At 35.9% G+C, this 23,472-nt stretch overlaps 1 protein-coding gene across 7 annotated transcripts in view; it reads left to right on the plus strand.

Annotated features, from left to right (window-relative positions):
• Positions 1-23,472, plus strand: part of RAPGEF2 (Rap guanine nucleotide exchange factor 2) — a 259,283-nt gene that overhangs the window by 98,123 nt on the left and 137,688 nt on the right. For all 7 annotated transcript variants that reach the window (XM_036887962.2, XM_036887967.2, XM_036887969.2 and 4 more), the window contains exon 4: positions 11,219-11,302. In XM_036887962.2, the coding sequence (XP_036743857.2) occupies positions 11,219-11,302 (84 nt within the window). The remainder of the gene's footprint in view (positions 1-11,218; positions 11,303-23,472) is intronic.

Genomic DNA, 23,472 nt, shown 5'->3' on the forward strand with positions numbered 1-23,472 from the left:
GGTTACTTCAGAGTCTTATCTAATTGTACTGGAAAGTAAATTCATTACTTTATGATGGTGTTTACATTTTGTTTGCTTGGTTTTTTTTTGGATCTAAGTATTTCTTCCCTGCTGATGAATTTAAAAATAAGAGCCTTTCAGAGTACCTATCATACAGCTAGGCTTTTGTGGCTTTCATTTTGTTGTTTGTAGAGTGGAATGAATAGAAATCAGATCAGTTGTCCATTGTAGTTCTTAGCTAGGTCTAAAAATTGTAGATCTTTTCTAAGTGTCCATTTTAACTGATTGGAGAGATTTGTAAAGTACTACTTTGCTTTATGTACCTCTTTAATCTTCAGGTTTCTCTTTTCTGCCCATTACTAATGGTGTAAGACTTAGGTTATTTAGAAATAAATGCTCAATCAAGGTTATTCCAAGATCAGCTTTTGCCATTAGCTCATAATTTTAAAACATAAAACAATTATTAGAAAAATTAACACTGATGAATACAGCACATGTACCTTAATTGCATGGATATTGATAGAATTGTACTTCTCCCCCGGCTTCCCCCCCACCCCCATCATTTGTTCCTGTTGGGACTTGATATTGAAACAGTTTTCCTAAAAACTTTTCAAAGTTGACAAGCCCTGTGCATAAGAATCACGTGGGATATTTGTTTGAAAGGCACTGTGATGGATCTTCCACATAATGATCAGAAACTGGGGGGTTGGGTGAATTGGGCAGAGCCTGGGAACATGCATTTTAAATTAGTATCCCAGGTGATTTATGTGCAAATGACAGCTAGAACCCTCTGGGCAGAATAAAATCTCAATGTTAGTCCCAGATAATTATTACTGTTACTTTAGCGTCATTGCTGGTGTGTCTGCAGGTGTAACCTCAGGTTCAGTTTGCATGCCCTGTAAGTGTGGACAAGTTTGTATTATGCTTAGAACCTCTTTCTCATCTTCTTTGAAAAAACAGAACAGTCATCACTTTGTACATGCAACAGTGCTGTAAAACCCCTCAGGTAATAGCTGCACTGTGGGAAGGGGGTCCTTGTGCACCTTGAAGGGAAGCAAATGGCACCACCGCCTGAGGCACAATTGTAAATGAAGAAAGTGAGCACAGTTAGATAAAGTCAGGAGAATTTTCTGGATGATTACTAAGTAAAACAGATTCTTAGAGTGGCATCTCACAGCTAGAAATTTTCAGAATACAAACCAAACATGAGTTCTGTGGGGTCCGGGTGGGAAGAGAGGAAGATAGCAGGAATTTTCTAGCTTATAGCTCTGGACCAGAACATCATAAAATAAGATTCACTGTTTTTGTATTCTTAGTTCTAATTATCTTTCTTTATAAAACCTGAATCTTAAAAAAGGAGATAACTCAATAATAAAGAAATTAGAATTATCTTATCTGGCATGACATTCGTAAATATTCACTAAATTCAGTAAATGTTGACTTAGTGATCATTCTGTGCAAATGCTTACTCAAGGAATTACAGCTCTTGTGAGTTAACATTTTAATTTTTTTGAAAAGGTGGAGAAACAGCCTATCAGGTACACAAACTTATAGTAAGTAGGAAAGATCTAGAGGACCATTTTCCTATCTTCATTTCTTAAATCTTTCCTGGAAGAGTTAGCCCTACTTACAGGGTAATCAGTGGGTATGCAGGGTGATAGAATATTTGCTGTCACAGTATTTTATCCATTTTGGACATTGGTTGCCTTTTATGTCATATGTGTTTTATGACCAGTGCCAGGAAAGCTCAGTTTACAAACTTGACACTTATTTTGTCCATGTGAAGTAATTGTGCCTTCAGTATGGACAAATATGGAATAACTGGAAAGCCAATGACTGCTTATTATATTCTTTATGTCACGGTGACTGTAAACCATGGCAACATTATTGCATTTTTAAACATAACTTTAAAAACTTTAGGATACTCATTATTTGAATTTAATGAGCATTGCTCATTTAATCCTTGCAGCAGCTCTAGTAACTTGCCCAATGACACATAGTTAATAAGTGGAGATCTATCTTAATTTCCTGTTTTCTAGATTTCATTTCCCTTGACCAGTGTTTTGGTGATAAAAGGGAACATTGTAAGAACAGATTAAAATAAGTTTATAAAATAATACCTTTTTCACTTTTTATGTGTTTTATTACTGGTTATTAGCATTTTCAAAACTATTCTTGCATGTGGCAGAGCACATTTTTACTTGACATATATCAGAATTTAATAATAATGTTGTTGCCTATGTTAAGAAGGACAAATTTTTTCCCCTCAAACTAAGTAAATGATTGTTGATTGCAAAAGGTAATGATTCAAAAATTGGGAATTTAAAGGGTCTAAATTATTTTTTGAAGTATGTTGCATTGTCATTTGACAAATCATTTTATTTTTACGGTTTCATTGAAACTAAACTGACAGTATTTTCGTTTATGTTCTCCTGAAGTGTTGCTGTTGAGGACTGAGTAGTTGTGAAACTGGTTAAGAATGGACTTGGGGGAAATGATAAGCTGTTGATTTGCATGGGAAGCAAATAGCAAGGTGAAAATGATGGGTGATAGTGATTGGTGTTTTATTCAGAATTGTAAACAAATTTAGTGTTCTTTAAAAAATTCAAATCCATTTATGAAAAAGAAAATAGACTTGGCAGAGATGCTGACCTTCAGCCACATGTAATTCACTGTAAAATGGAGGGAAGTGGATTATGCAGCCTCCTTGTCATACTCTTAAAAGAAATGGGGTGTACTCTGTACTTCCTTCTGTCTCTTCTACTGGCTAGAATGTGGATATGAAGGTAAGATTTGGAAGCTGCCACCTTAGAATATGAGGTAGAAGCCATTGGTTGAGGATGTCTAACCTTCCCAATAGAAAGAGCCTGGGTTCCCAATATCATGGAGCATCCTAGCAGCCTGGGCTCCTGGTGCTGAAACCATTATTTTAGTGTGTGAGAAAGAAATGAACTTCCTCCCTGGTTAAGCTGTTACTATGTTAATTTAGCTTTTTGTTTTATTTTAATAGTAGCTGAGTCTGTATCCTAACTAGTACATTTGATAAGCTTAACTATATAAAATAAAATAATCTATACATGGCAAAAAGCATAATAAAATAAGTCAGAGGATAAGCAACAAATGGGAAAAATGTATTTACAGTTCATGTTTTAAAAAGGCTAATTTTTTTAGGTGCTTCTAGATAAGAAAAAGTGCTACAACTTCACAGAAAATTGGCTAAAAATTATAAACTGATTTCACAGAAGAAGATATAACTCATGAAAATAGAAAAAGAGGCTATTATAATAAGAAAAAGAAATGAAAAATGTAATTATACTAAGATACCATTTCATCAAGCATGTTGGCAGAAACCCAGGTTGATACAAAGCCTCAGTGATAGAATGCCTTGTGCCCTCTCCCCGGTGTTTTGCCCCTCACGCACTCTGCTCTGGCCACACCACACTGGCCTCCTTGCTAAGCAGTGTCACCCTGTGCCTTCGCACCTATGCCCCCATCCTCCCTGCCCTTTTCCTGGAATGCTACTCCTGAAGGAATCGCTTAACTAGCTCTTGTCCATTGCTCAGATGTGCCCTTCTCAGTGAGACTTGTTCTGACCACCCATTTAAAACCGGAACACTCTACTCCCATTTTTCTTACTCTATACTATTTTTTTCCCGCAGAGCTCTAATTTATAATTTATCAATTTATTATTTTTATTTGTCATCTGTATTGTTGACTGGAATATAAGCCTCGTGAAGGCAGGGATCTTTCGTTGTTGTTCCTGAAGTATACTAAGTGCCTAGAACAGCCCTCATTGTGACACTGTTAAACATTGGTTGAATAAATGTTATTGGCTCTGTGGGTTTTAAACTGTGGGGAAGCAAGAAGGCAATTAAATTGCCAAAAACCTGTGGAGGACAATTTGACAGTATTTATCAAAATTACAGTTTGTGTACCCTTTGACCCACCAGTTGTGTTTTCTAGTTACTAGTTACAGTTACTACTATATGTACAAGATTATTCACTGCATCTTTAAACTCTTTTAAAAAATAATTGTATATGATTAACAGCAACTGAATTGACTTCCTAGTAGGGGATTGTTTAAGTCAAATAAGGCACATCCCCAAGAAAGCTGTCTTCTGACAAGATCTTTGATAGTTAGCCCAAGGGAAAGAACACTGGAGTGAGCTCTCTTTTCTGTTAAAAAAAAAAAAGAAAAGGTGGAAGGAATGAGAATATATGTCTTTTTTTGTTTGTTTGACATAATGCTTTTTTTTTTTCCCCTTAATTCCTTCGTGATACTTCTCTAATAGGGGATTTCCTATATTAGGGTGGAGTTAACATGTGCAAGGGTGGCCTTTGAGAAGGCCCTGAGAGATCATTAAAACTCCACTTAATTAGGTACTTAGCAGTAAAATTTCCCTTTTTCTATGAATTTTATTTCTGTATTACTTTACAGTTTTATATTTATTTTAATTATTATAATTACTTTATTACATTTAGCTGCTACTACTATAATCAACAATTTTAAGTGTTGTAGCTATCAATCTACTGACCAGTATGACATCATATTCTGCCTGAGAGTCATATTTAGCTAAACTTTAATAGCTTAAATGGAGTTAGAAAAATGATGTTGTAAAAAGACTTTCATTGATACTAAAATATATTTGCCAGTGATGATTTTCATTTTCTTCCTTTGCTCATATCTATTTTCTAATTTTTTTATTGTTATTATCTATAAAACTGATGTGGAATCTATTGCTTAGAGTTAGGGTTTTTTAATTTTTTTACTAAGGTATGATTGGTAATACACTCTTATGAAGGTTTCACATGAAAAAACAATGTGGTTACTACATTTACCCTTATTATCAAGTCCCCACCCATACCCCAATGCAGACACTGTCAATCAGTGTAGTAAGATGCCACAGATCCACTATGTGCCTTCTCTGGGCTACACTGTTCTCCCTGTGATCCCCCACACCATGTGTACTAGACATAATACCCCTCAATCCCCTTCTTCCTCCCTCCCCACCCGCCCTCCCATACCCCTCCCCTTTGGTAACCACTAGTTCATTCTTGGAGTCTCTGAGTCTGCCACTATTTTGTTCCTTCAGTTTTGCTTCATTGTTATACTCCACAAATGAGGGAAATCATTTGGCATTTGTCTTTCTCCGCCTGGCTTATTCACTGAGCATAATGTCCTCCAGCTCTATCCATGTTGCAAATGGTAGGATTTGTTTCTTTCTTATGGTTGAATAGTATTCCATTGTGTATATGTACCATATCTTCTCTATCCATTCATCTACTGATGGATGCTTAGGTTTCTTCGATATCCTGGCTATTGTAAAAAGTGTGGCAATAACCATAGGGGTGCATATGTCTTTTGAAATCTGAGAAGTTGTATTCTTTGGGTAAATTCCAAGGAGTGGGATTCCCGGGTCAAATGGTATTTCTATTTTTAGTTTTTTGTGGAACCTCCATATTGCTTTCCATAATGGTTGAACTAGCTTACATTCCCACCAGCAGTGTAGGAGGGTTCCCCTTTCTCCGCATCCTCACCAGCATTTGTTGTTCTTAGTCTTTTCGATGTTGGCCATCCTTCCTGGTGTAAGGTGATATCTCATTGTGGTTTTAATTTGCATTTCCCTAATGATTAATGATGTGGAGCATCTTTTCATGTGTCTGTTGGCCATCTGAATTTCTTCTTTGGAGAGCTGTCTCTTCATAGCCTCTGCCCATTTGTTAATCAGGTTATTTGCTTTTTGGGAGTTGAGGCATGTAAGTTCTGTATGTATTTTGGATGTTAACCCCTTGTCAGATGTCATTTACAAATATATTCTCCCATACTGTAGGATGTCTTTTTGTTCTGTTGATGGTGTCCTTTGCTGTACAGAAACTTTTTAGTTTGATGTAGTCCCATGAGTTCATTTTTGCTTTTGTTTCCCTTGCTCGAGGAAATGCGTTCAGGAAGAAGTTGCTCATGCTTATATTCAGGAGATGTTTGCCTATGTTGTGTTTTAAGAGTTTTTTTGGTTTCGTGACTTACATTCAAGCCTTTAATCCATTTTGAGTTTACTTTTGTGTATGGGGTTAAACAGTAATCCAGTTTCATTCTCTTGCATGTAGCTGTCCAGTTTTGCCAACACCAGCTGTTGAAGAGGCTGTCATTTCCCCATTGTATATCCATGGCTCCTTTATTGTGTATTAATTGACCATATATGTTTGGGTTTATAACAGGGCTCTCTAGTCTGTTCCATTGGTCTGTGGGTCTGTTCTTGTGCCAGTACCAAATTGTCTTGATTACTGTGGCTTTGTAGTAGAGCTTGAAGTCAGGGAGTGTAATTCCCCCAGCTTTATTCTTCCTTCTCAGAATTGCTTTAGCTATTCGAGGTCTTTTGTGGTTCCATATGAATTTTAGAACAATTTTCTCTATTTTTTTGAAGAATGCTGTTGGTATTTTGATAGGAATTGCATTGAATCTATACACTGCTTTACGCAGCATGGCCATTTTGCTATGCAGGGTTTGCTAATATTTATTTATTCCTATCCATGAGCATGGGATGAGTTTCCATTTATTGGTATCTTCTTTAATTTCTCTTACGAGTGTCTTGTAGTTTTCAGGGTATAGGTCTTTCACTTCCTTGGTTAGGTTTATTCCTAGATATTTTATTCTTTTTGTTGCAACTGTGAATGGAATTGTTTTCCAGATTTCTCTCTCTGCTAGTTCATTGTTAGTGTATAGGAATGCCACAGATTTCTGTGTATTAATTTTGTATCCTGCAACTTTGCTGAATTCACATATTATATCTAGTAGTTTTGGTGTAGATTCTTTAGGGTTTTTTATGTACAGTATCATGTCATCTGCAAACAGGGACAGTTTAACTTCTTCTTTGCCAGTCTGGATGCCTTTTATTTCTTTGTGTTGTCTGATTGCCATGGCTAGGACCTCCAGCACTATGTTGAATAGAAGTAGGGAAAGTGGGCATCCTTGTCTTATTTCTGATCTTAGGTGAAAAGCTTTCAGCTTCTCGCTGTTAAGTATTATGTTGGCTGTGGGTTTGTCATATATGGCCTTTATTATGTGAGGTACTTGCCCCCTATACCCATTTTGTTGAGTGTTTTTATCATGAATGGGTGTTGAATTTTGTTAAATGCTTTTTCAGCAACTATGGAGATGATCATGTGGTTTTTGTCCTTTTTTGTTGATGTGGTGGATGATGTTAATAGATTTTCAAATGTTGTACCATCCTTTCATCCCTACTTGATCAAGAATAAATCCTGCTTGATCATGATAGATGATCTTTTTTATGTATTTTTGAATTTGGTTTGCTAATATTTTATTGAGTATTTTTGCATCTATGTTCATCAGGGATATTGGTCTGTAATTTTCTTTTTTTGCAGTGTTTCTGCCTCATTTTGGTATTAGAGTGATGCTGGCCTGATAGAATGAGTTTGGAAGTATTCCCTCTTCTTCTGCTCTTTAGAAAACTTGAAGGAGGATGGGTATTAGGTCTTTACTAAATGTTTCATAAAGTTCAGCGGTGAAGCCATCTGGTCCAGGGGTTTTGTTCTTAGGTAGTTTTTTGATTGCCAATTCAATTTCCTTGCTGGTAAGTGGTCTGTTCAGATTTTCTGTTTCTTCCTGGGTCAGCCTGGGAAGGCTGTATTTTTCAAGAAAGTTGTCCATTTCTTCTAGGTTATCCAGTTTGTTAGCAAATAATTTTTCATAGTATTCTCTAATAATTCTTTGTGTTTCTGTGGTGTCCGTAGTGATTTTTCCTTTCTCATTTCTGATTCTGTTTATGTGTGTAGACTGTCTTTTTTTCTTGATAAGTCTGGCTAGGATTTTATCTATATTGTTTATTTTCTGGAAGAAAGCTCTTGCTTTCATTAATTCTTTCTGTTGTTTTATTTTTCTTGATTTTATTTATTTCTGCTCTAATCTTTATTATGTCCCTCCTTCTACTGGTTTTGGGCCTCATTTGTTCTTCTTTTTCTAGTTTCATTAATTGTGAGTTTAGACTACTTATATGGGATTGTTCTTCTTTCCTGAGGTAGGCCTGTATTGCAATATACTTTCCTCTTAGCATGGCCTTCGCTGCATCCCACAGATTTTGCGGGGTTGAATTATTGTTGTCATTTGTCTTCATATATTGCTTGATCTCTGTTTTATTTGGTCATTGGTCCATTGGTTATTGAGGAGCATGTGGTGAAGCCTCCGTGTGTTTGTGGGATTTTTCATTTTCTTTATGTAATTTACTTCTAGTTTCATACCTTTGTGGTCTGAGAAACTTATTGGTACAATTTCAGTCTTTTTGAATTTACTGAGGCTCTTTTTGTGGCCTAGTATATGATCTATTCTTGAATATGTTCCATGTGCACTTGAGAAGAATGTGTATTCTGCTGCTTTTGGGTGTAGAGTTCTATAGATGTCTGTTAGGTCCATCTATTCTAATGTGTTGTTCAGTGCCTCTGTCTCCTTACTTACTTTCTGTCTGGTTGATCTTTCCTTCAGAGTGAGTGAAGTGTTGAAGTCTCCTAGAATGAATGCATTGCATTCTATTTTCCCTTTTAATTCAGTTAGTATTTGTTTCACATGTGTAGGTGCTCCTGTATTGGGAGCATAGATATTTATAATGGTTATATCTATTTGTTGGATTGACCCCTTTATCATTATGTAATGTCCTTCTTTATCTCTTGTGACTTTCTTTGTTTTGAAGTCTATTTTGTCTGATACAAGTACTGCAACTCCTACTTTTTAAAATCTCTCTATTAGTTGCATGAATTATCTTTTTACATCCCTTCACTTTTAGTCTGTGTATGTCTTTGGGTTTAAAGTGAGTCTCTTGTAGGCAGTATATAGATGGGTCTTGTTTTTTTATCCATTCAGTGACTTTATGTCTTTTTATTGGTGCATTCAATCCATTTACATTTAGGGTGATTATTGATAGTTATGTACTTATTGCCATTGCTGACTTTAGATTTGTGGTTACCGAAGGTTCAAGGTTAACTTCCTTACTCTCTAAGAGTCTAACTTAACTCACTTAATATGCTAGTAAAAACACAATCTAAGGGTTCTTTTCTTTTTTTCCTCCTGTTTCTTCCTCCTCCATTCTTTATGTATTAGGTATCATATTCTGTACTCTTTGTCTATCCCTTGATTGACTTTGGGGATAGTTAATTTAATTTTGCATTTGCTTAGTAAGTAGCTGTTCTACTTTCTTTACTGTGGTTTTGTTACCTCTGGTGATAGCTAATAAACCTTAAGAACCCCTCCATCTATAGCAGTCCCTCCAAAATAGACTGTAGGAATGGTTTTTGGGAGGTAAATTCTCTCAGCTTTTGCTTATCTGGAAATTGTTTAATCCCTCCTTCAAATTTAAATGATAATCTTTCCGGATAAAGTAATCTTTGTTCTAGGCCCTTCTGCTTCATTGCATTAAATACATCATGCCACTCCCTTCTGGCCTGTAAGATTTCTGCTGAGAAGTCTGACGTTAGCCTGATGGCCTTTCCTTTGTATGTGATCTTATTTCTCTCTCTGGCTGCTTTTAAGTCTGTCCTTATCCTTTATGTTTGCCATTTTAATTAGTATATGTCTTGGTGTTGTCTTCCTTGGGTCCCTTGTGTTGGAAGATCTGTGGATCTCCATGGCCTGAGAGACTATCTCCTTCCCCAGATTGGGGAAGTTTTCAGCAATTACTTCCTCAAAGACACTTTCTATCTCTTTCTTTCTCTCTTCTTCTTCTTCTGGTATCCCTATAATGTGAATATTGTTCCATTTGGATTGGTCACACAGTTCTCTTAATATTCTTTCATTCTTAGAGATCCTTTTTTCCCCCTGTGCCTCAGCTTCTTTGTATTCCTTGTCTCTAGTTTCTATTTCATTTATCATCTTCTCCACCATAGCTAATCTGCTTTTAATACCCTCCATTGTGCTCTTCAACAATTGGGTCTCCGACCGGAATTCATTCCTGAGTTCTTGAATATCTTTCCGTACTTCCATTAGCATGTTAATGATTTTTATTTTGAACTTCCTTTCAAGAAGAGTCATGAGGTCCATGTCATCTTTCTCAGGGGTTATATTAATTTTACTCTTTACCAGGTTCCTTTGGCGTTTCATATTTGTGTATGGCACCCTCTAGATCCAGAAGCTGTACTCTCTGGAGCTGCTCAGCCCCTCAAGCAATGTCGGAGTCGCAGGGGAGTGGGCTTGGTGCCTGGGGGGAGGAAGCTGTTTTCTGCTTCCCGGCTGCTATGCCTGTCTCCATTGCCTGAACCAGTGGGCTGAGCACACAGGTATAAAATAAGCTTTTGTCCCAGAGCAGCCAGATATGGAACCCTGTTTTCCACAAATGGCTGGAATCTCAGTCTCTCCAGGAATTCTACCTGTCTTTAGCTTTCCAACCCCGTAGTCATGAGAGTATCATGAAAGCACCATGAAATGTAGGTTTGTGCTCCCAGAGCAGATCTCTGGAGTTAGGTATTCAGCAGTCCTGGCCCCCATTCCCTCCCTGCTCAGTTTCTCTTCCTCCTGCCGGTGACCTGGGGTCAGGGAAGGGCTTGGGTCCCGCCGGGCCACAGCTTTGGTATGTTACCCTGTTCCGTGAGGTCTGCTCTTTTCTCCAGGTGTATGCAGTCTGGCACAGTCCTCTTTCCTGTTGCTCTCTCAGGATTAGTTGTATTAATTATATTTTCGTATTATATGCGGTTTTAGGAGGAAGTATCTGTCTTGCCTCTGTCTCTCCTCTCACACTGCCATCTTCCTTGAGTTTGTATGTCCATTTTTATATGTATATGCATAAAGCAACTATTGAAGAATATCCAACAAGTGTGGTAGAGAAATGTGGGAGCTTGGGAGACAGGGAAAGAGTTGAGAAGACTGAGTTTCACTGCTTACTTCTTCATATTTTTTTGTTTTATGAAGCGTGGGAAAGTATTTTCAGTTCAAAAAAATTAAGCTAAGAAATAAAATTTGGGAAGATGGGAGCTATAGGTCTAAGGAATATTTAAAACATTTAAATATACTGGTAAATATCTTCAGCCTATTTGGGGTATAAAAATAATTTTAAAAATGATTTTAATAGTTGGATAATAATATTTTCATGTATGTATTTATGCTGTTTCATTGTTCTTCATGGTTCAGAAAGTAACATGGTGCTACACTTCATGCTATAAATGTTTTAATTTTTTTCATTGTTATAAGTAATCATCTGATTATCTTATCTTTTCTTTTCAGTCCTGATGATATTGGGACCTGCTGGTATATCCTTCTCTCTGGTTCCGTGTTCATTAAGGAATCCATGTTTCTTCCAAGAAGCAGGTATTGTATAGACATTTTGTAGTAGATAATCCATGAGGCTTGAACTTCTTTGCAAAATTGAGTTCTTTTGCAGAATTCTATCTTCCTACTTCCTCTTCCTACACAAAGCAAGGCAATACTTTGTGGTGTTGATACATAAATCTTTAAGAAAGGACTGTTTTATGTTGTAAACACTGTTCTAATCTCTTTAACCAAGAGCAAAGAGCAAAAGACATGCTGGTGATGGGCCCATCTGATACAGGAACATGTCAAGCTAGTTTAGGACACATTTGTTCATAGGGAATAAAATCTGCCTCTATAACAGGCAGTCTCATAAACATCTAAACAGAGGCAAAGAAAGTTCATGAGACCACATGGGACTAGATATGGAAAGCCAGGAATTAACTTTTCTGCCTCTCAGGACCATATGGTCTCTCATTTTTGCATCTGTCTGTGGACTGGCTTCCCACTCTCTAAGGCTATTAATGTCTTTCTCCCTGTGACTTTGGCTTGTATGTGCCATCTCTTGATTTATGACCTTATGTCTCTAATGTTTACATGTCATTTGACTGTAGTGCCTGTGTCTTTCCTTTGGGTTCTTCAAGCTGTAATCTAATTGGCTGGGCTTGGGGTAGATGTGTACCTAGTTCCAATCAGCTATGGCCAGAGAAGGTTAGGGCACATCTGTTACATACGTGGCTGCCCATGTTCAGGTTCCCTGACTGAGAGTGTCAGCTACTAAGTTTCAGTAGTTATTTTTCTCCCCACCTGTATACTTTTTTTTTTTTTTGTAGATAATTATTTTTTATTGAAGGGTAGTTGACACACAGTATTACATTACATTAGTTTCAGGTGTACAACACAGTGATTCAACATTTATATACATGATAATTCTAGGTACCAGCTATCACCATACCAAGTTGTTACAATATTTTGACTATATTCCTTATGCTATACATTACATCCCGGTTACTTATTTATTTTACAATTGGAAGTGTGTGCTTTTTTTTTTTTTTTTTTGTGAGGGCATCTCTCATATTTATTGATCAAATGGTTGTTAACAACAATAAAATTCTGTATAGGGGAGTCAATGCTCAATGCACAATCATTACTCCACCCCAAGCCTAATTTTCGTCAGTCCCCACCTGTATACTTTTCATAATTAAATTATTTTGACTAAAGATTTTTAAATGTTAACTGATTAAATATCTTGATTTAAAATTACTAAATAAAAATTATTTAGATTGGCTAAGTTTATTTAAGCATAGTGATCTCTCCTCCTCCCCACTATCTATAAGCTACCTCTAACATAAGTATTAAAATATATTCTTCATAAATAATTCTGAATGAATCAGGGACATGTTAAGATTCTATTTTAAAGATGTGAACAAATTCTGTAAAAAGTCAGACTAAAAAGTCAGAGTAAGACAGGGAAAGGTGATTTATATCGGCTTGGGTATGATAATAGAAGGTGTTTGGGATGGCCTCTGGCAGCCGGAATGGTAGTGAAAGAGGGCCAGAGGTTCACTGCATCTAATGAAAAACAATCTCCAGTACAATTCCTATGCTCTCTGTGCCATTCTACTTCTCTGATACCGGATTGGCAGGCATTAGTCGCTTTGGAAAATGGCCCAGGAGGGAGGGAATCTCTATTCCCTGTTTGTTATCTTATAGTAGCAATAGTTATAGCAATGGTAATAGTGTTGGTGGTGGTAAGTAGTAATAAGTATATCCTTGATAGTGGGGAAATAGCTATGGCTTCAGTAGTACTGTTTGCCCACCACCATTTTAAATTCTTTCTGTGTATTGAATTACTTCATTTCATAACTATCCTTTGAGGTAGGTATAATTATTACCTGCCTTTTATGACTGATGAAACTCTGGCAGTATTGGATGGTGGGTGGTTGTACCTCCTAGACATCAGCCTAGGAAGCCTGGAGTGACTCCGTGAATAATACAAGGAATTCTGTTTCCCAGAGGAATGGAAATGGTAGAGCAAACTCTTCTACCACTTCAAACACAGGACTTACTTTTGGTCCCTTTTTGGAGACTCTATCTAAATCTATTTCTGAACTTGGAAGAAAGTTTGGGCAAGCAATATTTAAGCATAGGTATATTTTTATAATTACATATAATTTTAATGTAAACAGTAATAAATAATTACTATATAAATTATCAAAGGTGAAGAAAAACATCACTTATGGTCTCTCATCCAAGATCATCATTCTCTAACACTGTAGTGTTTTTCCATCTTGTCTTACATGTATGTGTTCCATGTAACCAAAGACCGTACCTTATAAACAACTTAATATCTTATTTCAGTGAAAGAATATGTGTATGTAAATGCATTGCCTTGGAATAGTAAGAACTCTTTATGAAGGCTTGCTCTATAATCTTAATGTCTGTTTAGTGTTCAATTATTTGAACTGTTCAAAATTCAGTTAATAATTGTAAAGAGTAAATTTTTTGATACTTATTGTAAATAATGCTATAATGAATGTGATTTAAAATTTATTCATCTTAAAGAGAACTGAGGTTAGTGGCTTCATCACCTTCTTGATACAAGGTCTGTTGTACAAACTAAATCTACAGACCGAGGCCCTGGAACAGTAAAGGAGACCATGATGGTCTTTCTTGACTACCAGCCATCATCAGCTAGTCAAGTAACAGCTTGTTCTAACTTCTGGAAAAGGAACCTAATGTTCAGAAAACTGCTGTTCTAGAAAAAAGGGGACTTGCAGTTCAGACCTTTTTCATGAACACATTTGGACTCCATCTAATTATTTTAAAAGATGACATAAGTTGCTTTTTCTCTGGCTGGATGTCAAATGCTTGCAAGGCAGTACTTTAATGGGATGGAGGAAGGAATGGCTTCCTCAGACTGAATGACAAGCTCGTGCTATATATAGGTTATTCCTTCATGTTGCACCTGGTGACATTTGCTCTATCCAAGTTGTTTGTTTTCCTTTGGAGATGTTGCCTTAGGAATAGTACTGAGATTGTTTTAATAAGAGTCTCTACTGGTACTATGATGAAAGTTGATGTTAGTGATTCATATATTTTTCTCTCTCCAGGAAATACTTAGGTTTGACTAAAGAATAGTATGGACTAGGTGTTAGTAATAGTCTGGTTTTCTAAAACAGCTGGTTACAGATGATTACATTTACTATGTTTTTATCATGTTAGCCTGGAAATTGGTTATCAGTATATATAATAAGGAACTTGATCGTTCTCTTGAAAGTTTCAGCTCATTTTGACAGGTAGTTCACTCTCAGCAGTTAGTTTTGAATCAAAGTACTTCAAACAACATTTTTATACTTTTAACTATTTCTCATGAAATTGTTTTGACACCTGATAACATCAAGTGAGAAGGGTAATGTACATTGCAGGAAAAACCTGTCATTTGGCTTCCAGATTTCATTAGCTGTATTGAAGTCCTCATCTGACATTTAGATCAGCATTTTATATTTTTATTTTTGTTTTCTGTTTAGTCAGGTAAGGGTTGTTATGGTCGTATAACTTTGGTTCAAACATGAATATTGTTCCTTGATAAGTTCCAGAATTGTTAGAATCTGCCAAAATATTGGAGTCTGTGAATTCCTTTGTGACTCTGTGACCCCTTACTTTTCTCTACTCTGAGCAATTTCAGTGATATGAATGTTGTTTTTATGAATTTTATTGTAAATTTATTAGAAACTTATATTGTAAAACATTGGTATTTGTACACTATATATCACTATAATGTTACTCTTACAATGTTATTACACATACTGTTATACTAAGAGCTAAACTCTTATTTGGAGTAGAAATTGTATTGAAGCAATGTAAAATTTAGTTATTTTTTATTAAAGTCTTAATGTGAAATAAATTCAGTTTCTTTAATCAGAAAAGTGGTGATTAACAGTAATTTAGGAGTGTGGTAAATGTTATTCTCATTCTCACTTAGGAAAATGTCAGAGGGGATGTTTGTCATAAATGTATGTAGAAACAATGTAAACTATATGTGTTTTTACAAGCCTGTAAGCAAAACTGTGTGGTCACCAAGTTGTGCAGGTTGTGTACAGCTCTCTGACATGCTATGTATTTTACATCCATAGTCATGGTAGATGGATATACTAAGATGACAGGCACAGGGCAGTGAATTACCTTGAGATGGAAGTTTTTTCCCTCCTAGTTTGTTTTACTTGCAAGAGCAGTGGACCTGGAAAGCAAAAGATGAAAATTGTCTTATAAAATTACAGGTTTAGATATGATTTTCTTAAAGTACTTTTGGCTTATTCTCCATACTAGGCAGAAAATCATTAATAATGCTTATTGCCCTGATGTGCTCTAAATGAGTGTATTTATGGAACTCTAATATAATTATTATGTACTTTAAATTTTTTCACTTTTAAAATTGCCCCATTCTGTGAATGCCAATGCCTATTTTATAGTAAAGTCATGGTATGACAACTTGGATTAATATGTTGTTTTTTTGGCTGCATGCTTCTTTGAAAGGCTGAGAGTTCTAATTTATATATTAAAGAGACTATGTTTCTAAACTTCCAGCTTTCTGTTTGGATCGTTTGTTAGAGAAGGAGATAGTTTACCAAGAGTGTATATTAATTTATAGAGTTAGAATCCTTTTCTACTTAATTTATCAGTCAGTTTTATGTTTATTTGCAAAAACTAGTATGTAGACATTTAAGACATGAAACATTTTTGTTAAACAGACTTCTTTGAAATTACTTTGGTCTCAGTCCTGGAAAAAATCACTCATTAAAATCTTGAGCCTGATTTTCTCAATAGAATCAATTTATTGTAGAAGTGTTAAGAGCCTTTTAATAAAAATGGTCATGCACACCATATTTAATCAAAAATAATATTTTTAATGTTCTGATAGGTAAAAACTTTATATATTTTTTCATATGTGGAGCAATTGGTAAACAGTCTCTTAACTTCAGATAGATGTGGTGCTAGGGTAGGGACTGTAAGACTGAAGGAAAAGGTCAACCGAGCTGGCTGCAAGCCTAGGAACTTGGAAGATACCAAGAGAAGTAACTAAAGCGGGAAACCACAGGGATTGGGGACAAAGACCTATACAGAGGGGCAGAGGCTTCCAATGCCATGAATATTCAGGTCAGCTCTTGTCAGGCAGCAGACTTAGACAGAGTAAGCTGTACACTACAAGTATCATGAGAAGTTATGCTGTAACTGGCAAAGCAGTTACTGGGAACTGCTGAACATTGGAGTGCCATCAGACTTTAGAATTGGTTCATGGGCCTTTTTCATATTCATGGGTTATTCTGTCTCATTCTAAAAAAGGTTTGGTAGAGTTCAAATTTTGAGGCATATTTCCATGTTAATTCAAACATTAGTTGAAACTTGCATTAAGTCCTACTGTGTGGTCTCCACATTAAGTTCTGGAATATATACAAAGGAAGCAGGATGGTGTACTCCCTGTTGTCATGTAATTTAATATCTGGCTGGGGAGATGAAATGGTCATATATGAAACATGAAAATAATTGCCTTAGTTTTATTAAATAGTGCAGTATAAAAAATTGATAGAGCGAAGACCACACAGAATGCAAATACCATGAGATTAGGGGTGTTTTAATGTATGTGGATGGTACTCAAGAGTGGCTCTTAAGGAAGTGAATTTTGAATTGGGTTTATGATATAGGCTGTTGGATAGTGGTTGGAAAGGAAATCTGGACATAATAAAGACTATGAGTAATGGCACAGAAATAAGATTGAGGGAGGACCATCCAAATATGAATAATAGCTTGAGTGAAGGTACAAGAATAGGATCCTTTATCTAGAACAGAAGTGAACTTTAGGGTCTGAAATAGTTGCCAAAAGCATTGGTGATGGTGGCATTAATGAGAGGTCTAGTTTGTGAGGCTGTGTAGCTTGGTTGGAAAGACCAGGATTGTTGGTAAGGTGTAGGTCTCAAGTAACATTGGCAGGAAGTTGGGACACATTGGCTGTGTCCATTTACAATTAGTGCTTCTCTTTTGTTGATACCAAGGATATCCACAACTTAAAAAATTAAAATTATGCTATGGTACTCTCAATAATCACATTTTAAATAAGAGCTGGCAGCTACAATGAGGATAAGTGAGGAAACAGACATTTAACTGATAGGTTCTGGGAGGCTGAAATACTATTCTCATTATGATTCACATGACAAACAATGAGCTACTTGGGTTTTAAAATCACAGGCCTACCTTCTGCTTGCCAGTGCTACATGGTAAGTTAATTGATTTTTCTGAGAACTTGCTAGTTTATTGCAGTAATGAAAGAGTGTGAAACGATGGAAGAATGATTCTATATTATGAGGTAGGGACTGAAGACACAATTAAATATTCCTTATTTCATGTAAAAAGCTGTATAGGCTAGAAAACTATTTCTTGAAAGAGTACAGATTTGTTCTAAGTCATGTCATGCTTTACTGGAGATGGAGTATGGCATTTAAAAAATAACTCAATGGTGATTTTGTTATGGAAGGGGAACTTTATTGGACAATAAATGTATCAAAAGGCATGAAGAGAAGTGAGGATCAGAGTTCTGGAAATTGTGCATTACAGGAAAGATTTACCTTCAGGTATTGGCAAAATTATCAATGGTAGCACAGATTGAACATGGAAGGGAAAGAATAGTTACTGAAGAAGGACTGGGAAAAATTTTCAAAAGCAAAAGCAAAAACTATTCATCATCTTAAAATTGTCTTCACTGAATTTTAAAAATAACCTATTGGTCTCACATACCTTCCTTCCCATCATGGGAAGATATCAGTAATTTACAGGATTAAATGAGATGATATATAAGCTTTTCATAAGTTTTCTTTATAACCTGTATTATTAGAAGTTATTTATTTCTTTAAAAGCAAAAATGTTCCCTCCATCTCTCCATTGCTTCTTGCCTTCCATCCTTTCTTTCAAGAGAAACCATAAGACTTTGTTTAATTCATATTTGGAATAACCTAAAGTTAGTTTATGATAGCAGAATCAGTAGAGGCTAATGAGTTATAAGAACTACTTAACTCAGAAATTGTTCTGTAAACTCACTATCACATTATTTTGCAGAAGCAGGTGATTGGGGCCTGTAGCTGGCCAATTAAGGAAAACAGTTGTTGGTTAGGCAGGGACTCATAGAAATGTAATTCTGTTTTAACTTAAAAATGTTCAATTTGATTTATACATGTAAACATATGTATAATTGAATATATAATTGGATTAAAATAGACACATACTTCTTGTGTGTGAGTGAGAGAGGGAGACACAGAGACAGAGTCAGAGACCTCTTGTACTTGACTGTTTTCTCCTCAGTCTTACACAGTTATTTCCCCTGCACCTGATCCAGAAGCAGTTTAATAAAACTGACATACCTGTATTGAGAGTACCATTCTACTTCATAGGTTAAGTCATTATTAAGTTAAAAAGATAGTCATCAAGAATGAACAGTAAATGTGTTGCTCTTTTAAAATAGTAATCTGTTAAACCTAATCATTACAAGGGATAGTGTCCCCCAACTACGTATCTTAGAATTGTTTACCAGAAGGATCGTCAAAAGTGGTGAGCAAAATGGCTAGAACTGATTTCTAGAATCAAACATTTCTCTAGGCTATTAGTTACATCTTTTTAAGAGAGTCCTCAACTTGATTAATGAGCTTTCGTGTCCTGACCTCTGTTCTAAATCACTCACCTGCATTTCTTTCTGCACATATCCTATCTTACTCATCTTACTAAGTACCTCTTAATGTGCCTGCTTAGAATATGGTGCTGAATGAAGCACACAGAGATCCTGCTCATGGCATCAAATAAAGAGATAAAAAGTGTTTTGAAGGAAGAGGGTCAGTTCATCCAGTGTTGTAAGGAGAGTCATTAAGGTGAGAACAGGGACATGACCTTCGGGTTTAGCAACATGGAGTCATAGGTGACCTGAGTGAACCAGTCTCAGTGAAGTGGTGGAGCTGGCCAAGGAGATAATGGGAAGATAGGAATTTATAAAAGAAAAACTTCATCTCTCATTGTGAAGGGCAGCAGCGAAATGGAGTACTGGCTGGGAGTTGTGAAGACAAGAGGGATCTGTTTCTTTAAAATCAGAAGATGCCAAGTGTGTTTATATGTTGATAGAAATGATCCAGTAGAGAGAGGTAAATAGATGATATAGGAAAGTGTGGAGGTTAATTGCAAAAGTAGATAAAACCAACAAGGGGGCTAGTGTTAGCTTTGAAAAGAGTGTCACCCGTTTTTTAGGCTTACAATAAAAGTAGGTCACTGGGTAGATTTGGGATTTCAATGGTGGGTATTTAGTAGTTTTGTCTAGAGAGAGAAGCTGTGAAACAAAGGGAGTGTTGAGTGCTCATTTGGTATTCGTGGTCATAGATTTATGGTTTTTTGTTTGTTTTCCTAGCAGCTTTCAACTGCTCAGGGCAGGCATGGAGAGGGGGTGGGTGGCTGGATGCTGCTGGGGTCTTGGCTTTGCCAGTGCGTACAACAGAGGAGAAGGTGAAGTCAGTCGCTAAGGGCATACCTGGAACGCTGGGGCACCCATCTAGGTCCCATGAACTCTAGATACTCTGTCTGGAATGCAGTAAACATCTACAAATCTGCTTGACTGTCTGCTTTTTTATCTCTAATGGTTTTAATAAACAGCTTGTCAACTACTCTAGAATCTGAGAGTCTCAGTTTGACCTCTTTTTCTCCCCAACAGTTGATTTTTTTTAAGCAAATAACAAGAGTTAGAAATGACATTATCTATCAGATCAACTGCCTGTTACCACTGCCAGTGCCTTTGTTCAGATGTCACGTGCTGTATGAAAGTAGCTCCCCATATGCCTTTAGTACTTCTTCCATAGTGTCACCATAACCTTGCTTAAAAGCACAAAATTTTTCTTGTTGATCCTTTGCATAATGAGCTTAAATTACTTCCATCTGCCAAACATATAAAATCCAGACTCCTTAGTTGATGTACAGGGCAGCTCAGAATGTCTCCAGCTTACATATTCCTTACACTCTCTCGAGACACCCAAATTGATCACTGTGGTCTGAGCATACCTGCACCAGCATTTCTCAGCCTGGGACATCCACCTCATTGTTGCCACTTTTACTGCTACCACTCTTTATCTACCTGTGAAAACCACGTGTTTTATTCTCTGGAAATCCTATCCTTTTATTCTTACCTGGATTAATCATCCCATATCCATACTAACTGTAAGGTTTTTCAAGGGCATAGGCTCTGTTATTCATCTTTACTTTTCCAGTGTTTAGCACATAGAAGGCATTTCATAAATATTTGTTGAGTCATACTGTTTAAGGATTATACTTTTAAGTTGCCCTTTAAAAAAAAATGACGTGTAAAAGTGTTTAACATATTATGCTACCATATTCCCTTCTAGAAGTAACTTTTCAATAATCTATGATTTATTGAAAAGACAGATTAATATAAAGGAGAAGAAGAGTCATGGAAAAGAATGAGACTGCAGCCTGTGGCGGGAAGAGTCTTGGGGAACTCGGTGCCGGTCACTGTGCAGGGATACATGAGAGGGGAAAGGCAACCAGTGTCTCACTGGATATTATTTTGCTCACTGTTTCTACAATTTCTTTTATTATTCTAATAAGTCCTTAGAATTTTTATACAATTACAATTTTATAATAATTACAATTAGTTGGTTTTTCATAAAACATAGCAGGGGCTACTTTTTCTCTCATGTGAAAGAACCTTGAAGGTTGATGGTCTAGAGTGGTTTGGTGGCTCCAAGTGAGAAAAGGTGCCAAACTCCCCAGCTGTCATGTGTGAAGTGGAAGCTAGAAGCAGGAGAAAAGGCAGAAGGGTAAAAAAGTTAACTTCCATCCAAATAAGATTTCTTAGAACAAAGCTTCTTTTTATATCATTGTCTAGATATAGTCAAATGACCACTTGGGCCACCCAGGAGCCTGACACATGTAGTCTTTTAGTCTGAGATGCAACGTGCCTGCTAAAAATAATAATACAAAAATATCCTTCTAAGGAGGAGGAGGAGGAGAGTAAATTTTGGAGTAGGCAACCAGCAGTCTCTGTTACACTTACTCTTCAGTTTTCCTTCACGTTCTCTTAGTGTGTTAACTATCTTTCTTTGCTAGATCATCCTTTTCCTCAGCATTCTGAGCAGGTATGCTCAGAGCATTATAAATGTATGTTTCCGCTCTTTATCAGCTTACCAATACTCCCTCAGGTCTTACATCATCTGTAATTCCTCCTTGTCCTGCCTAAAGTTGACTCAGAATCTAGGTAGTCCCATGACACATACATAGAAGAAAAAGATACGTTTTAAGGATTTTGAAGAAATGCTGGGAAAGAGTGCCAAATAAAGCAGATACAATTATGAATAAATGTGAGCTTGGTTTCACTAGAGTTGATGTTATAGAAGGGGAGAGTTTAGTTGCACTTGATGTAAATATATCCTGTATGAATTTGAAACATGGGGTAGATCTCTAAGTTAAGGGGACAGAGTAAAATACATAAAAGATATAATGGGGTATGCTAAAACTTTCTCTTTTTGGGTATTTCTGCTTCAGTACAAAATGTCCTCATTCTGGAATGCTGGCATGATTTTTAACATTATGTAGACCACCCTTGCCCCTTTTAGGTCATACTCCACTGTGGTACCTGATGCACAGAGCAAAAGTGTTCTCTAGAGAGGGAGTTCAATTGCTGGATCAAGTTGGGAATTTGGTTGCTATAACTACAGCTTTGCAGATGTATTGTACATATAAATGTAGCTTACATATTCCTTAGAATACTGACATTAGTATTGTCTTCACCAAGTAAGTAGCCTTAAAGAGAAGACCTCTAATGTTTTTTTGTGTAAAGTTGATATATCACAGGTTGCTTGAAGTCTTCAGTCAGGGAATTTGTCACTTATGATTCCTGGTATAAATGAGTGTTTGCGTTCACCCTAGAAGTCCTTTTTTTACAGTGATGGTCGGATTTCTCTTGCAAAAGTAAATAGTGTATTTCTTGAAGGTTTTAAGATCTGACGTGTCAATGAAATACAGTATCGTTTTTCTCTGTTAGAATGTTGAAATTATTTATCTGCTGCTAAGTGTCAAGGAACTCACAACCCTTGTTTGTGCCACCGTTACTTTTGGGGGAGAGTTGATTTGGAAGCATATATGAATTACTGTTGCTCCGGTATGAGTTCATAGTGTTTTAAAATATAAATTTTAAGCTAAATTTTAATCAGCAAAATTTGTTTTTGTTTAAAGATGTATACTTTCAATACTGGGAACACTAACAAAATAGCAACTAAGGATATTGTTAAGAGATTGATACATGAAGCAAATTATACTTGGTGAGGTTGGAGTGTTTTTATTAAAATAATTTCCAGTTCATCATAATTCAGGAACCATCTATTTTACTTTACTATGAATTAAATTATAAATGTATGTTTTAACAACAAAATTATATACTTGAAGATTAAAGAAAATGACTTCATTTTATATTATCTACCCTACTTTACTTTTTAGATGTACTGAAAATTCTTTAAAAGTACTCCCTGAAGTAAGAAACAGTTAAATACGGTGAAGTGATAGCTTAGACCTGTATATCACTGCATTCTTTATTTTAGAATTCAAATAAATAAAATGTGGGTTTAAAAGCTATCTAACTTTTGCCACACATTTATGGTAAAATAAGGGTTATGTATTTTTTGTAATTAGATATAATTCCTGCTTTTGAATGTTCATGTGTTATTGATCTACATAAACATTAAATAACTATATTTTCTTAGTTATGCCTTTATCTAAATACTTTTTTGAATCAGATCTTTCAGGATAATTTTTACTTTATCTGTTATTTGTGGTTTACTTTGTTTTATAGCTTTTTATAGCTGTAAACTGCTCAGTGTATCATTTTCATTCAGATAACTGCTATTTCTTACTTAGGCATTTTCAGATAATTTAAAAATTAGGGCAGTGGTCAAAATCTCACTTTCCTATGTTTTATTTTTATTATTATTGCTTCATTACGGCAAATTCAGAAAATTGTTACTAAGTATTCATATTTCATTTAGCTTTGCAAATAGGAAAACTTTATAAATTTTAGAGTATTCCATTTCATCAACCTAAATCATGTATTTCAGGATATTTATATCAGAGGTTTGATAGTGTATATAGTCTAAAATAATTAAAATATTTGTTGTCCAGAATTTGATGACCATTTTAAT

Source organism: Manis pentadactyla, chromosome 1, assembly GCF_030020395.1.
Source record: "Manis pentadactyla isolate mManPen7 chromosome 1, mManPen7.hap1, whole genome shotgun sequence".
NCBI lineage: Eukaryota > Metazoa > Chordata > Mammalia > Pholidota > Manidae > Manis > Manis pentadactyla.